The sequence below is a fragment of the Camelina sativa genome, chromosome 17 (genome assembly GCF_030686135.1).
Source record: "Camelina sativa cultivar CO46 ecotype springtype chromosome 17, ASM3068613v1".
In the NCBI taxonomy this organism is placed as follows: Eukaryota; Viridiplantae; Streptophyta; class Magnoliopsida; order Brassicales; family Brassicaceae; genus Camelina; species Camelina sativa.
In genome coordinates, this window is record NC_141896.1 from 35,208,519 (window position 1) to 35,223,326 (window position 14,808).

Consider the following 14,808-nt stretch of genomic DNA (forward strand, 5'->3'; position numbering starts at 1 on the left):
TAAGCAAGAACCTTGGACATATTTTAATTCGATAATTAAAAGTTTTGCTTCACTAATTCAATATTAAAAAAATTAGGGGTTTGCCATCACAGCACAATCATGGTGACATCTTCGTATAACAGAATGATTTACAAAGCTTACAAGCAGTTCAAATGATCTAATCAAAGCCACTTATTTTTTAATTACACTCAAGGGGTATAAAAAAAAAGATTAATGGCTTATTAAAGACGTCCAGACAGATCGAATTATCTCTTAGGTTTAGTTTGTAATTTTGTATCTATCTCCATAATCCCTATAAGCATACAAAGAGATGAATCCAATAACTCGTAAAATCAAAGAAAATAGTAGATATTCGATATAAAATTTATGAAAAAGATGGATCGATGAATGACAAGCATTCTGTTTGCAAAAGCCTATCTTTAGAATCAATGAAGTGAATCTTTTTTTTTTTTGGTCTGCAAAATGTCATTTGCTTGCTAACAGTTCTGTTTGCTTGCTAACAATTTTTTTCATTTCTCACACTTAAGTTTTTTTATCACAAAAATTAATGTAACCAAATATTAATGGATTAATTTGATAGTGTGTCCTAATTTTTATAAGTAATTTTGAAATCTACACTAAATTATTCAATTATTGGAAATATCTTAATTAATACACAAAATGACTTTTTGTCTTTAATTACCAATTAAATATAATTTTTTTAAACAAAATAATTAAATAATTTTTTTAAATGAGATACTTGTAATTTTATAATTAACTTCAGGTAATAATAAATTTATTTACTATTGATAACATTAACTATTAACTAATATATAATTTGTAAAATCAAAATAAGATTAGCTAGAATTTATTTTTCCTGGATTTATGTTAGTTAAAATTTTAGATAATATTAGTTTAAATATAGGATTAAACTTTGTTTAAGTTAGTTACATATTTAATTATAAAACTACAAACTAGTAAATTTAAATAATTATGAATTTTTCAGCTCTAGCAAATTATTTTAATTTGACTTGATTTTAAAAATATTTATTTCATTAGATATTTTGAATTAATTACGACTTTTAAATATAAATATATATATATATATATATAACTCACTAATTTTTGTCAATTTTTGTTTGAGAAAGTGTAGGTATCTTATGAAATAATGATAACACTGAGTGTAATTTTCATTTTTGTTTATGAATTTGGTATAATCTTAAAAATGTCCCGATACTAATAAAATACAAAATATATAATAATAACTTGTGATTATTATTATTATTATGTTTTCTCAGTAACCTGATACAAATACAGAGCTAATGCTGTGATTTAAATATTGATACAATAGTTTATGTATTTATTGTTATAAAGATAGATTTATTATTAGAGAGATTTATTTCTATTTATAAAGACATATTTATGTATTCCTAGAATATCTTAAAATTGACTTTATTTAGTGATTAAAATTTATTTAAGACATATATATACTTAAAGTCAGATTTCTAATTATACATATAAATTTCTAACCTAAGTATAGTTTTAAATCTTTGACTTTCTATTATGTTATACATACTATATAAAGACACATATATACTTATAAATATGGATGCATATACACTCACATAGATATCAAGAAGATGAAGAAGAAGAAAAAAAAACTAGTCAAATTAAACAATTATGAAAATGTCATCGCCTTTGACAATCCTTTTCATTTTTCTATCTTTTATCATGATCAACCACCTCTATGTGGTAAGTTCCACACAATGGTGTATAGCAACTCTGACCGCGACGAATGCGCAACTACAAGATAATATTAATTTTGCATGTAGTCAAGGAGTTGATTGTGGGCCAATCCAACCAGGGGGGTCCTGTTTCATCCCCGATACTCTTGTAAGTCATGCGTCGTTTGTGATGAATGCTTATTACCAGAGCCACGGTCGAATCATGAAGGCGTGTAGTTTTAAAAATACAGGCACACTTGCTGTTACAGATCCTAGTTATGGAAGTTGTGTGTATGGATCTTAAAAATATAAAATTGGCTCTGATTTATATGCATGATACATAACTGAATAAATAAAATCATGATTTTTAAGTTTTCTTACAAAACTTTCAAAGTCACTAATTTTTGTAATATTATGTACACCCCCATCTCTAAAAAATGCAAACAATTATACAAAGTCAAAAAGAATACGTAATAGAAAATGTTTTCCTTACTATCAAGTTTATAAAATATTAATAAACAATATATCAAATAGAAGCTTTCATTTAGAATATTAAAAGTCTAATAATGTATGTGATTGTGAAAACATTTAATTACAAGATACATATAAGGTTTACAGGTAATATATTTGATTTTGTGTGATAAAAGGTATCATCAATATATATGTACGTTACTCATCTATAACACATATTAAAGAGAGGTCGAAAGTGCTCACATTCACCTTCATATTATTTGGCTACCCTTAATGAAATATTCTTGGCTTTTTTAATTTTACCCTGCTATCTTTTTTCTCAAAGTCGTTCTGGATAGAAAAATGAAGAGGGAAGTGCGGTTGTTGAGTCAGGATGGCACATAATTAGTTATTGTTATTAAGAAGTTGGCTCATTTCAATTGGCATAGCTCAAGAGGATTATTTATTAGAGAGCTACATAATGTAATAGGAAATTCAGTTATTTATAATAGATTCATAATCTTCAGAACTGAAGCCACACTATTGATTGCAACTAATGTTCATGCCTTGTCTCAAACTAATTCATCATCTTTATCTCCCACAAGACTTTTGACTAAAGGTACAAGCTAGTGGTACAAGACATAAACCATTGCTTTAAAGCCAAACCTTAGCACAAGACATGAACCCATTTCGCTTCTTCTATAGTTGGAGACAAACATGAAATTAAAGAACAGTAGTTATATATAAATCATAATAAGGATCTTGAACCGTTGCATGCAGTTAAATTAAATAATAGAATGATTTAGTTATCCTTTTTGTTTCGTCTTTTTATAATTTTTCTTGACGAAACTATAAGTTTTGTTTTGGTTTTATACTTTGACTAACTGTCATGTGAATGTTATTAAAATATAAAAAGCTTAAATAGGATCTAGAAGATTTATCATCGATCGACCGCACAAGTGTTATTGCTTGAAGAGAGAGGAGGAGAAGCGGGAGAGAAAGAGGGTTTTCTGAGAAGACCAATCCAACGTCGTTTATGCCCATGGGTGATGTCTTCCCTAATTGTTTTTTTTTTTCTCAATACCGAAGTTCATGTTAATCGATTCACCATGGATTGTTATGATAGTGGAGAGGTGAGAGTCATTTGTTTTGTTTTCTCTGCTCTGTCATTTATGTCTTCATGATTGAAATGTCTGATCATTTCTAGATGCTCATATGCTGCACAATTGGTTACAGTGAATCTGATGAATCTTTCTTGTATTCATGCAGGTTGGAGATGATTGATTGCCGGCTATCCGGCAATATAAATATGATTGTGTAGATTAGAATTAGTGATTCAGTGATTCACACAAACATGATATAATAAGAAATTGTATATAGCAACAACAACTATGGCATATAGATTATTAGCTCATGCCCACCCAAAAAAAAAAAAAAAGCCTCACTGACATTTATGTTTTGGTCGTGAAATAAAACAAATACATAGAGAAGGAAGAGAGAGAGAGAGAGAGAGTAACTCAAATAAGGAGCATATTGGTGTAAAATATTTGTATCCAAGTCAACCCATCATTCGTTGACCGGTCGGAGGAGCCATCATCTCTTGTTGCTGACCCATTCGCTGCTTTTGCACATTGCCAATCCATCCTATATACACCAATATATGATATACAATTTTAAGTCAAATAAATCGTTTAATAAAATACTTTATACAGTAAGTTGAGATTATTTTTAGAGAGATCTAAGAGCTGGATGGTTTTACCATATTGAAGGATTGTTCACGATATTCTTGGCAAAGAGCACAATATTCACAAAAGCAATGAGTGATCCAATCTGGAGCTGGAGCATCTGGTAACCCGTACTTGCTTCGGAGCTTGGTCCGGAATGTGCATGTATACACACACGGTATTGCAAACAAACAACATATCAATCAATACAACATTCCAGCCGTCCCACAACCTACACATCACACGTATATACGTAAACCTACAAAAATTTATCTTGGTTTTACAATTCAAAATTAGCATAAATCACTTCGAACGATCTTGTGATTAATAAAATTTTGATTTTTTTATTATCCCGTAATTTTTGTCCAATTTGACAATCATAATCTGATGGATTTTTCTTACACCAATCATAATATATGTTTATGCATGCGCCTACAATATTTATATTAATATACGTGTTATATTGTTATATGTATACAAGACAAGACAGTATCAAAGTAGAACGGGCAATTTTTTTGTTGATAAACATGATATATTTGCTAACGAATTGAATATATTTTATTTTTGAATTATATTCGTCTTCGAGCAATACAGCAATTGCACATAATAAACATAATCGATAATGAATGTGTATACTTACTGGTCGCTCCTTCATCGATAACCTCTGCGATCTGTCCGAACGTGGCGAATGGAAAGCAACATGTGATGAGAGCTGATTCAAAACACACAAAAAAGACATAAGAATCATATTGTAATGTATTGTCTTGGGAAAATGATTCTTATTTGATAATGGTTGACATGATTGTTCATGCACATCGCTTTCTTTCTTTTTTCTTTTTTTGCTTAAAAGACTTTGACTTGTGCTATTGAGTTATATGATCCAAGCTATGGACATCTACACATGATATACTTAGAGAAGGATCAAAGAAGCAACAAAGTCGTTGTAGTATAGTGTTAAGTATTTTTTTTTTTGTGTGTGTTTCTCTCCAAGGAATTTACATTAGCCACACACCACATTAACAGGATTATAATTATGTTAAAAAGAGGACAAACAGAGTGTAACCGGTGCTCATCGGAAGAAAGCAATACCTTTCTTATCATTCCCGAGTCAAGCATCCATTCGACTGGGATCTCAAAGTGACAAGCTAAACAGAGGCTAAAGTTGATGTCTTTAGCTTGAATGAGTTTAAACCAAGGATTTGAAGAACTTAACTAAGTTTGTAAAACACACAACGAACTCAAAACCCAACAGAACGAAGAAAAAAGAACAGAACAGAGCATACCAAACAAATGTTTACCCAGTTCACTTCCATTAACGAGGAAGCTAGCCGTGATCTCTCTCCCGGAATCCACTAATCACAGAGTTTACTACAAAGAGATCTCTCACCCACTGAACCCCTTACAAGCTCACTCGATTCAATCTCTCTTGTCTCTCTCTGTTTCCCCAAGAACACAAAACACAAGTTTACTCTTTGTTTTTGTTCTCTCTACTTAACCTTGCTACTCTCTCTCATACATACACTTCTTTAAATAGATGCTTGCTCAATAACCCTAGTTCCCCTTCTAGCCGCTTCTACAAAATTGCCTCTCCTTGGCGTTATTGTAGTGACATCACTCATCAGCCTGTAAGGCCCTAGGCAAAGTGGAATGCACATGTAATGTAAGATATGTAATGATGCAAAACTCATCAAATCTATATAAAATTTGGGGAATTGATCATTTATATATGAATAAATCACTATGGTCTCAGTACATAAAAAACATGGTCGAGTTTAAAATGTAAAAGAACTAGCCACTTGTGTGAAAATAAAGTAATTAGGCGTTACTAGAGTTGCTAGTTCTCCCTTTGTCTCTATATCAGCTTTTATCTGTGGTATAAATTGAAGGTCACTCATAAGTGTTAGATAAGATTTAATGGCCAAGGCTTAGGTTAAAAGTAAACAGAGTTCAAAAAAGGAGATTTGATTGCTTACAACGTTAAGGTGCGCAGAAGGGTTTTGAATTTCTCCAACTATACTGTTGCGAGCACAGAATATATGTTTATTATGATATTAATTTAGCTGGCTGAATCAAACAAAACAGTTGAGAGACTAGAACCTTATATCATGAGCCTAAACTATGCACAGAAGCAGAATCATGGAAACAACAACCAAATGCAATTCTGATTCCGTTGTCTTTCTAAGTCAATACAGTGGACATGGAATCTGTAAACTAGAAAAAAGTTTCTGACCAAAAAAAGGAAAAAAAAAAAGAAAGAAAAAAGAATAGATCAATTTATCTGCTCTGATCAAATTTTCATTTTTTCGAAAAAAAAAGAATGGTAAAGAGATAGAATCTTGTTGTGCTCACAGAACAAGATGGCTTCACAACACGACGTTCACTTCTTGGTGGATCAATACTATGGGGCTCGTCTGGTTCTATACCTTTGTTCAAGAGCAGCTCCTCGTGACAGCTCCTCATGACAGCTCCTCATATGGACCAAAAATTTATGGAACACATAAAGCAAGAATGACATCTCTGTATGTTTAACGAGTTTCTCTATCCTAGTTCATTTCACGCAAAAGGGGTTATGAAACATTCTATAATGGAAAATAGTGATTCTCACACCCCACAGGAGGAAAATCTCATCCTTCCAAAAACATAGTTAAAAAGATACTTATTTTTTTGGTTTTTAATTAACCATATGAGAATTTACATTAGCCACCACGCCATGCATATTTCGGTGCATGTATTCTAGTTTGGAAACAATTTCCTGAAATATTTACTTATAAGACGCGATAATATGTCCATGACAAGTAAAGATGTTCCCCGGTGAAAGACCACACACTAAAGCCGTTGATCTCACGTTTCTCGGACTTGGACTCTGGCTTAGTAATCTTCTCGGTTTGTGTAACCGCGGTTGCAACATCTCTCGAGAGCCGAAAAAGAGTACTAAAAACACATAAATTTAAAATAAAATAACATTAAAAGAAGCACATTTATCAGAGTGAGTACCATACCTTCCAGTTAGTTGGATCCCACGAGATATCGTTGTGGAGCTTTGTTCATAGTCTCAAGCTTATCTACGTCGAAAATCTCGAGGTGGCCATCGAAGCAGTCTTTCAGATCAGCGGGAACTATGTACTTGCCTCTTGGTGACCAGAAGAGGGCATCGGCTTGCTTGTCTTGAAAAGTAGCTATCTTCGAAACCGTTTCAGGATTTTGGGGAGTCTCCATAGAATAGAAACTGACACCTGGCTTTGATTTGTCTCCGTGAATCACAGCAAATCTGTGACCGCTAGCTAGGCTCCCACACGAAAGCAGGGATTTTATCCTCCAACTCAAGAACCCCGTTGTAATAATGCATTCTTCCTCACTGCAACGGAAAAGCTCAAACAGAGAGCACCTATGTTGAGTAACTTGGACAGCAAGAAAAGTTATATTTTGGCCCAAAATTTTTCGAAATTTCCTATAGCTCAGTTGGTAAAAGGTGTAAATTTATGGTCTGATTTGATTTAACCTAAAAGTGTAGAACCCTATTTTAAAAAGGTTAGAGCCAATTGCGAAAATGGTCCAGATCTAGTTACACTGTCAGCTAAGTAACCACATATAATAGAGAGCATATAATTGGATACAAAACATAAAATTTGTTTGTGGATGGCACTAAATTTACAAGTGCACTTTAAAAAAAAGTGATTAGCAATAATCTGCAAATTTTTCACATAATTGTTTCGCCATAATGCAATGTCGGGATCAAAGGCTTTGACTATTGTTGTAGCCATCGAATAGTTTATACTGGTCATTATGATATCACATTCATTGTATCATTGTCGCGTGACTTGGGAGCATTGAGAATTTGAGAATTTGCGCTCGGAACCTCACACTTGTAAACTACTTTAACTAAAGTTTTGTACGTAATCTTTTGGAAATAATGAGTTTTACTAACAAAAGGAATTAAATGGATCGTTTCTTGACTTTAAACAGTGAAGAGTCAAATAGCTTTACATGAGATTTGTACATGAACCTACCTTACTTGAGGTTCACAAAATGTTCAGGTAAGCTTCCATTATTTTTAAGTCAAAGAAATTTATGATAGAATAAATTTTTTTTTATGTAATTGTATTTATAAAATTTTAAACAGAGAAAATAAAATTGTAATTGAAATATTAGTTTATAACATGATCAAAAAGGAAAACAAATTTTATATTTTATAAATTGAATCAAATGTTTTTAGTCCAAATTTGACTATTGAGAGATAGTAATTAAAGAGAAAAGTTATAATATGTCTCGAAAATCAACTTACAACAGTCTAGTATGTGTTATATGTAAGCCAATAGAAGGTAAAAAGAAAGTGATGTTGAAAAACAAAGAGTGTGTTGTCCATATAGAATTATAAATTATTTAAATCAAAACATATGGATTTTGCAATAACATGTTTCATCACTAGATTTGAATCCTTCTATTTTTGACTTTCAAATCCATTCAAATCTATTTAAAAAATAATGTGGATTTTAAATTCAAAAACAAATTATTAAATAATAACATGGATTTTAACAAGTATTTATAAATCATAGAACCAATAACACATAATTTTGATAAGTATTTTAAAATCAATGATTAAATAACACATGATTTTTGTATGGATTTCCAAATCTATTAAAATCATAGAACCAATAAGTAAATTATACTCAAAAGTTTGAATGATTATATTTGACCTCAAAAATTGATATGTGTAGAAAATTAAAATCCTGCATGTGTGCCGATACAAATTCTAGTTCTTTATAAAAGGGAGAGGGTGATAATTACTACACCAATATTAACAACAATGGCTCATCTCAAATTCTATTGTAAATTTTAATGATTTCTTTTTATCATACAACTCTTAAACACTCAAACTAATTTTTGTAAAAAAACAGAGTAGCATTTTTTAAATTTATAAATATATACAATAATTAAATAGAATTCCTGCATATTATCCCTTGTTTAATGGTGAACCTAGATGTATATATGCTTATTATGTTATCAATATGAGGTTTTTTTTCTTCAGCATTTACGAAGAATGTCGAACAAGGATACTATAGAGATAAACGTCACTTGTACTAGCGGATCTGACATACTGTAAATTGATTTAATAAGCTTGCACTAGAGAAGTTGATTAAACTGTCGACATGAAAAAAAATACGGTCATAGGAAACTCAATTTCACTGAATTATTTCATATTTTCATTGTATGGGTTTTTGTAACCTTCCCTTGAATTTTAAGTTATAAAATCTTGTTTGTTTTGTCATTCAACTTGTTTTGATAAATGAATCCCTCATGTATGACAAATATTTTGACTTATAATCTTTCTAAACACCAATGAAGCCACCTTCATGATGTAAGGGATGTTGACATATATATCAGAATGTTATATAATATTCCAGTTTATAGATATTGAAACTCTTGATGCTAGTGCATGTAGCTTATGATTCACTGAACAAAAGAGATAGAAACCACGGTTGTTGGAAGTTAAAGAGAGAGACTGTTAACCGTGAGGTAAGTCCCGATACCAGCAGTAAAACCAAGAAAAGTATAACCAGTCACCTACACGACAAAGAAGAGAAAACAACTTAACTTTTGTTATCTATATGTTGAACAAGCCAGAGAGGTATCTAACTATCTAAGTATTACCTTACGGAAGTACCAAAAGAAATCAACTTTCTCCATACCCATGAAGGCTACTCCAGCAGCAGATCCAGTAATAAGCATGGAACCGCCGGTTCCAGCGCAAAGTGAAATGAGTTGCCAGAACTCAGAATCTTGAGGGAACGTTGAGAGATTATACATCCCCATGGTTGCTGAAACCAATGGGACATTATCTAGGATGGCTGATACCACACCAATAATAATGGCAATCAACTCAACATTGGGTATATGAGCATTAAGATAGTTTGCAATCACTTTGAGAATCCCAGCTGCATCAAGACTAAAAAAATAGACAACAATATATATAAATCTCTTACACAACAAAGAAGTTAATGTGGTTGAGTGAAACATTTTTGTGGTTACCTGCTCATAGATAACAGAATTCCAAGGAAAAAGAAAGCTCCTTGTGAATCTATCCGAGACAAAGCGTGTGGAAGTTTTAGGTGTTGTCTCTCTAAGTCCCCATAATGGATCACATCAGTCAAAATCCATATAACTCCAAGACCCAACAAAATACCCAGGTAAGGAGGCAATCCGGTTAATGACTTAAATATTGGGACAAAAACCAAAGCTCCAAAACCAACTCCAAATACAAGCTTTCCTCTTGGAGCAATCTGATCATCATCTAATAATGGGGTGGGAGGATTATTTAGTCCCACTCCATTTACCTCACTGAAAATTACAAAAAAAAAAAAAAAAAAAATGAAAACCACATCAACCTATGCAGTATTGAAACTTTACAAAAAGTTGTAACACGTCGAGGATTCAAGAAAGTTTATAACCTTGTCAATGACATGAAAGCCAGTGGAACAATAAGAGAAACCGCTGAAGGTAAAAAGAGGTTCTATATATAAAGATAAAAGTGAAATTTATATCATTTGCATATTCAAGGTCTTTAATTAATTTAATCTTCTGAATCAAAAAAATTGTGAAAAAAACCTTTACAGTCGAAAATGTTGATATATGGCCATGTATCCATAGCATAGTTGTAGTAACATCACCAATAGGAGTCCAAGCTCCTCCTGCATTTGCTGCTATGACCACAACTGCTCCTAAAAGTCTTGTCATAGGTTATATTGAACATAATGTATATACTAACGTTAATAAACATCATTATTGTTTCATATTCTCTTTATTAAAAAGATAATAATATAACTACACAAAATAGAGATTCTCTCTTAAAAACCAATGTCACAAATAGGTGTTTCCTTGATTCACAATAAAGCAGCTTAATGCCTAAAACCAAAAAACAAAAGCTAACAAAAATATAAGATTTTCGTACTTGCGGTATTCTGATAAAGGAACCAGTCTTTTCAGTAGAGAAACCATAACAATAGTAGTTGTTAGGTTGTCAAGAATAGAGCTAAGGAAAAAGGTAGCAAAACCAATCTGAAAAGGAAACCATAAAGCTAAAGTCAAGATAATGCGAGAGAAAGAGCGAAGAAGAAAACTCATATCCTCAAAACATAAAGCCAGGAAGCAAAAATATATCAGAAATGGAACAACAATACCATCCATAAAAGTATCTTTGGTTTCCTAGATGTTAGATAATCTGTAACTAGCTTGAATCCTTGATGAGCATCAATTATCTCTACAATAGTCATTGCGCCGAGCAAATAAAACACTACTTGACTAACTTCACTTGTTGCGTGTTGAAACTCTAAAACAACACTTTCTCGAGAAGCCTGTAAACATGCGCTTATCACATTATTGAGCACATAAATGTAGAGCTATTTTGTTTTTAAGCTATATATACTTCAACAGAGCATTTACAATAGAGATGAATCCAAATGAAAAAAAAGTACTATGAATTTCTACCCCGATGCTTTGCACAGCCCACAAACTCACGGCCATCAAAAGTGCTATTCCGCTTTTATTGAAAGTTAAAGACTTCTCGAAGATGATCACAACATAACCTATTACAAACAACAATACCATAACAATATTTTGTATCATGATGTTGTATGCAAATAGCTGTAAAATAATTTTATGAATTATGATGTTTGTTTTTCTATATATAGTCTTAAAGCCAAGGTTATGACAGAGAAAATTAATTTTATTCTTAAAAAAAAACTTTGCATAATTTTACAGATTTTTAACATTTAATATTAATATTTATTTAATTAAATCAAGAATAGATAATCGAAAACATATTGTGCAGAATCATATCTTATTATAGAAAACTTGATAGAAAACTTGATTATGAGAGTTAGTAACTCACAAGACCGCTACATGTATTAAGTTTTAGTGATCAGATTTTTAAAACAAATATAATCAAGATAATGTTAGTTTTCTAAATATGAGATGATAATAGTTTTGATTTTCTTTTCTTTGCTAATTATGATTATATTAATGTTTAATTATTTATAATACTAAGTAAATTATAGATCTTATAAAATGAACATCTTATTTTTTTTTGCTAATTAATAAACTGTATCTCTTATCCATTAAGATGAGGTGCATATAATGAAAATCTGATGTTATTATAATATAATAATGAACTCTAAATCTGATTTTTTTTAATAAATTTTTAAAAAAGGAAAAAAAGAAATTGAACTCAACAATGTTTATATCTTCCTCATTTCTCTTTGAAACGAGCTGACCCATTTTTATTTATTTAATCATTAACTAGTGATCTCATATCCAATAGCAACATAAACAACATTCAAATTCAAACACCGAAAATAATAGTAGTAAACCAGTAATAAACCAATAACCAACAAACCAATAAATTCAATAACCAATAACCAATTCAAAATCCAATAATATCATGAAAGCAATAACCAATATCCTAACATGGTTCTAATTACCAAACTCTAACAACCTAACAGAAACCATACATCAATCAATCAAGCCACTAAAATATCCTTCTCTTCATTGCCTTGATTCCATGATCATACTTTACCTTTATCTGCACAACAAACAACAATTGAAATACATAAGTATTATCACAAATACTCAGGAATTCTTCTATCTACTGGGCTATACACACAAGCATAGAGAATATCCAAACAACAAACAACAAAACACAATCAAACCATGAACAAAGAACAATGTGTCAGCCGCCTGCTGACAGGGTGGAGACCGACATCAGAAGGTGTCGACCAAAACTGGCCAACTAATGTCGACCAACACTGGCTAACTGGTGTCGACCGACACCCAACTAGTATCAACCAACACCTACTCGACATCTTAAAAACTCTAATTTGTGTCGACCGACTCCTCGATGGTGTAGATCCACACTCCTTAGAGTCCTCGCGCCTTCCTCGCATTGGTGTCGACCAACACCCTCCTAGTATCAATCGACACTAATGTTGAGCATCGTTCTCCTTCGATCTCTAGCTTAGATCTCCGACTCAATTTTCCTCTCACTCATCCAAGGAATTCACAAGAGTGAAACCAAGCCACAGAAGACACGAAAAGCACACAAACATTCAAGATGAGGCGAGGCATCATTCAGGGTATCGTAGGACTGTAGCTTCGAATCAAAACCAGAGATCTCCAGTACGACGTCATTGACCATTGTGGAAGGTATGCGAGACATCGAGCTTTGGAGAACCGTAGTTATTTGGTCATACTCACGGCCCAGTCCATTAAAAAACGTGAAGATCTTCATATTCTCATCAACCGGTTTGCTAATGGAGCTCAAGTTGTCACATATGGCTTGAAACTCACCGCAATAAGTGGTTAAGGTTTTACCTTTGATGTTTAGAAGCTGCAACCGTCGTCGGAGGTCAAATTAGCAACAAAGATTTTCTTGAAGTTTCCAGCAAGAGACAACCAGACATCTTGAGATGTAGACAGAGCATGAACAAGAGCCAACACCTCTTCAGTAAGGGTACCAAAAATCCATGACTTTATGAGCTCGTCTGTACAAATCCAAGCTTCATATTCTGGCTTTCTAGTTTCAACGGCGCTAGTGACAATAGGCACCGGTGGTTTTGTGATGCTCCTATTAATGAAGTCTAGACACTTCTTACAGCGAAGAAGAGACTCAAACTAGGTTTCCAGAGAAGATAGTTGTTGTCACTCAGTTTGACTGTAACTGATCTAGCTATACGTGAAGAGAAGACGAAAACGGGAAAGGATTAGAACTCTCTGCCATGACAGCACCGGTTAGGGTTTTAAGAAAACTCTGATACCATGTGAACAAACAAATAAGAGATAGTTTTGATGGATAATACTTGTATTGTATTGATCTTTTCTAGATAATTATAATGGATACAAAGAGCTTATTCTTATACTACATAAAGAACATTCTACATCTTTGATGCAATGTAGAATCCGATTACATCTGTCAATCATCTAGCCACTCTCTTTTGATAGGATAGGACTGAAACGGTTTGATAGTACGATGGTTGGAGAGCAAGCTAGTTCACGTTTCTTTTCCTTTTGTGTAGACTGTGATTTTGTCTCATTTGGTTGCAGAGGGAAGCACTTCTCATTTGTCTTGTTATGAATATGAGGAAGACTCTTCATATGAGTTGGGGCTTGGGCCTTGTCTTGTTGGACTTGAGGCTTTATACTTTCAGTCTCCATCTTCACGGCTTGTTTTGTTGATGTCTTATGTGGTTCCATCATCGGTTGGAAGCTCTTCACCATCTCACACCGCATCTCATCAAATTGTGTCTTTATGAAATTATTTTGGCATTCACATGGGTAGGAAGACCCAAGTTCTTTTTTTTTTGGTCAAAGAGAAGACCCATGTTCATTATGTCATTTTTTACAAGAAAACCACAAAAAAATCATGGACTCGATGATTCACAATCTCTATATTTGATGAGGGTGTCTGCATTTTTTTTTAATGAATAAAAATATATAAAATTTCAAACTAATTACATAATAATTGAATTCATTAACAATTCAAGAATTTTTTTTTCTGGTAGGAAATTTTTTTTGTTTTACTTGAATAACATAACATTTTTAATGACTTTAGAAAACTCATAATCCAATAACACTAGATTTATGAAGATTTAAAATAACTTTTACAAATCCATAACTAATAACACCAAATATTAAAAGAGTTTTAGAATGTCGTAATTAAATAACAACATATTTTACATAACTTTTAAAGTCATTAAAATTCTATATAAACCCAAATCAATAACCCGCTAAATTTAATTATGTACTGCTTTAGAGAGGTCAACCATATTGGACTAAAACCAAAACCATAAATTAATTTCCAAATCTAAGTTAACTGAAACCGAAATAATCGATCCAATAAAGTCGAACTAATCAATGGCTTTGTTTCTACGCAATGTCTCAAT

The 14,808-nt window shown here is 32.2% G+C and overlaps 1 protein-coding gene and 2 pseudogenes across 2 annotated transcripts; 1 reads left to right on the forward strand and 2 right to left on the reverse strand.

Annotated features, from left to right (window-relative positions):
* Positions 1-1,590: 1,590 nt before the first annotated feature.
* LOC104758297 (major pollen allergen Ole e 10 pseudogene) lies at positions 1,591-2,088 on the forward strand (annotated as a pseudogene).
* A 1,623-nt stretch (positions 2,089-3,711) lies between these two features.
* Positions 3,712-7,093, reverse strand: LOC147924750 (protein PLANT CADMIUM RESISTANCE 6-like; annotated as a pseudogene).
* Positions 7,094-9,101: 2,008 nt separating this feature from the next.
* LOC104758296 (sodium/proton antiporter 2) lies at positions 9,102-11,895 on the reverse strand. 2 transcript variants are annotated; one of them, XM_087497090.1, is made up of 9 exons: positions 11,763-11,895; positions 11,360-11,457; positions 11,053-11,226; positions 10,824-10,930; positions 10,481-10,601; positions 10,324-10,385; positions 9,905-10,213; positions 9,527-9,821; positions 9,102-9,439 (listed from the first exon to the last, which is right to left on the reverse strand). In XM_087497090.1, exons 2-9 carry the CDS (start codon positions 11,393-11,395, stop codon positions 9,365-9,367), a joined length of 1,179 nt encoding a protein of 392 aa, XP_087353216.1. In that variant the 5' UTR covers positions 11,396-11,457; positions 11,763-11,895; the 3' UTR covers positions 9,102-9,364. The 2 variants fall into 2 exon arrangements, with proteins under 2 accessions (XP_087353216.1, XP_087353215.1); XM_087497089.1 differs by lacking the exon at positions 11,763-11,895 and having other exon boundaries at positions 11,360-11,538.
* Between the last annotated feature and the right edge of the window lie 2,913 nt (positions 11,896-14,808).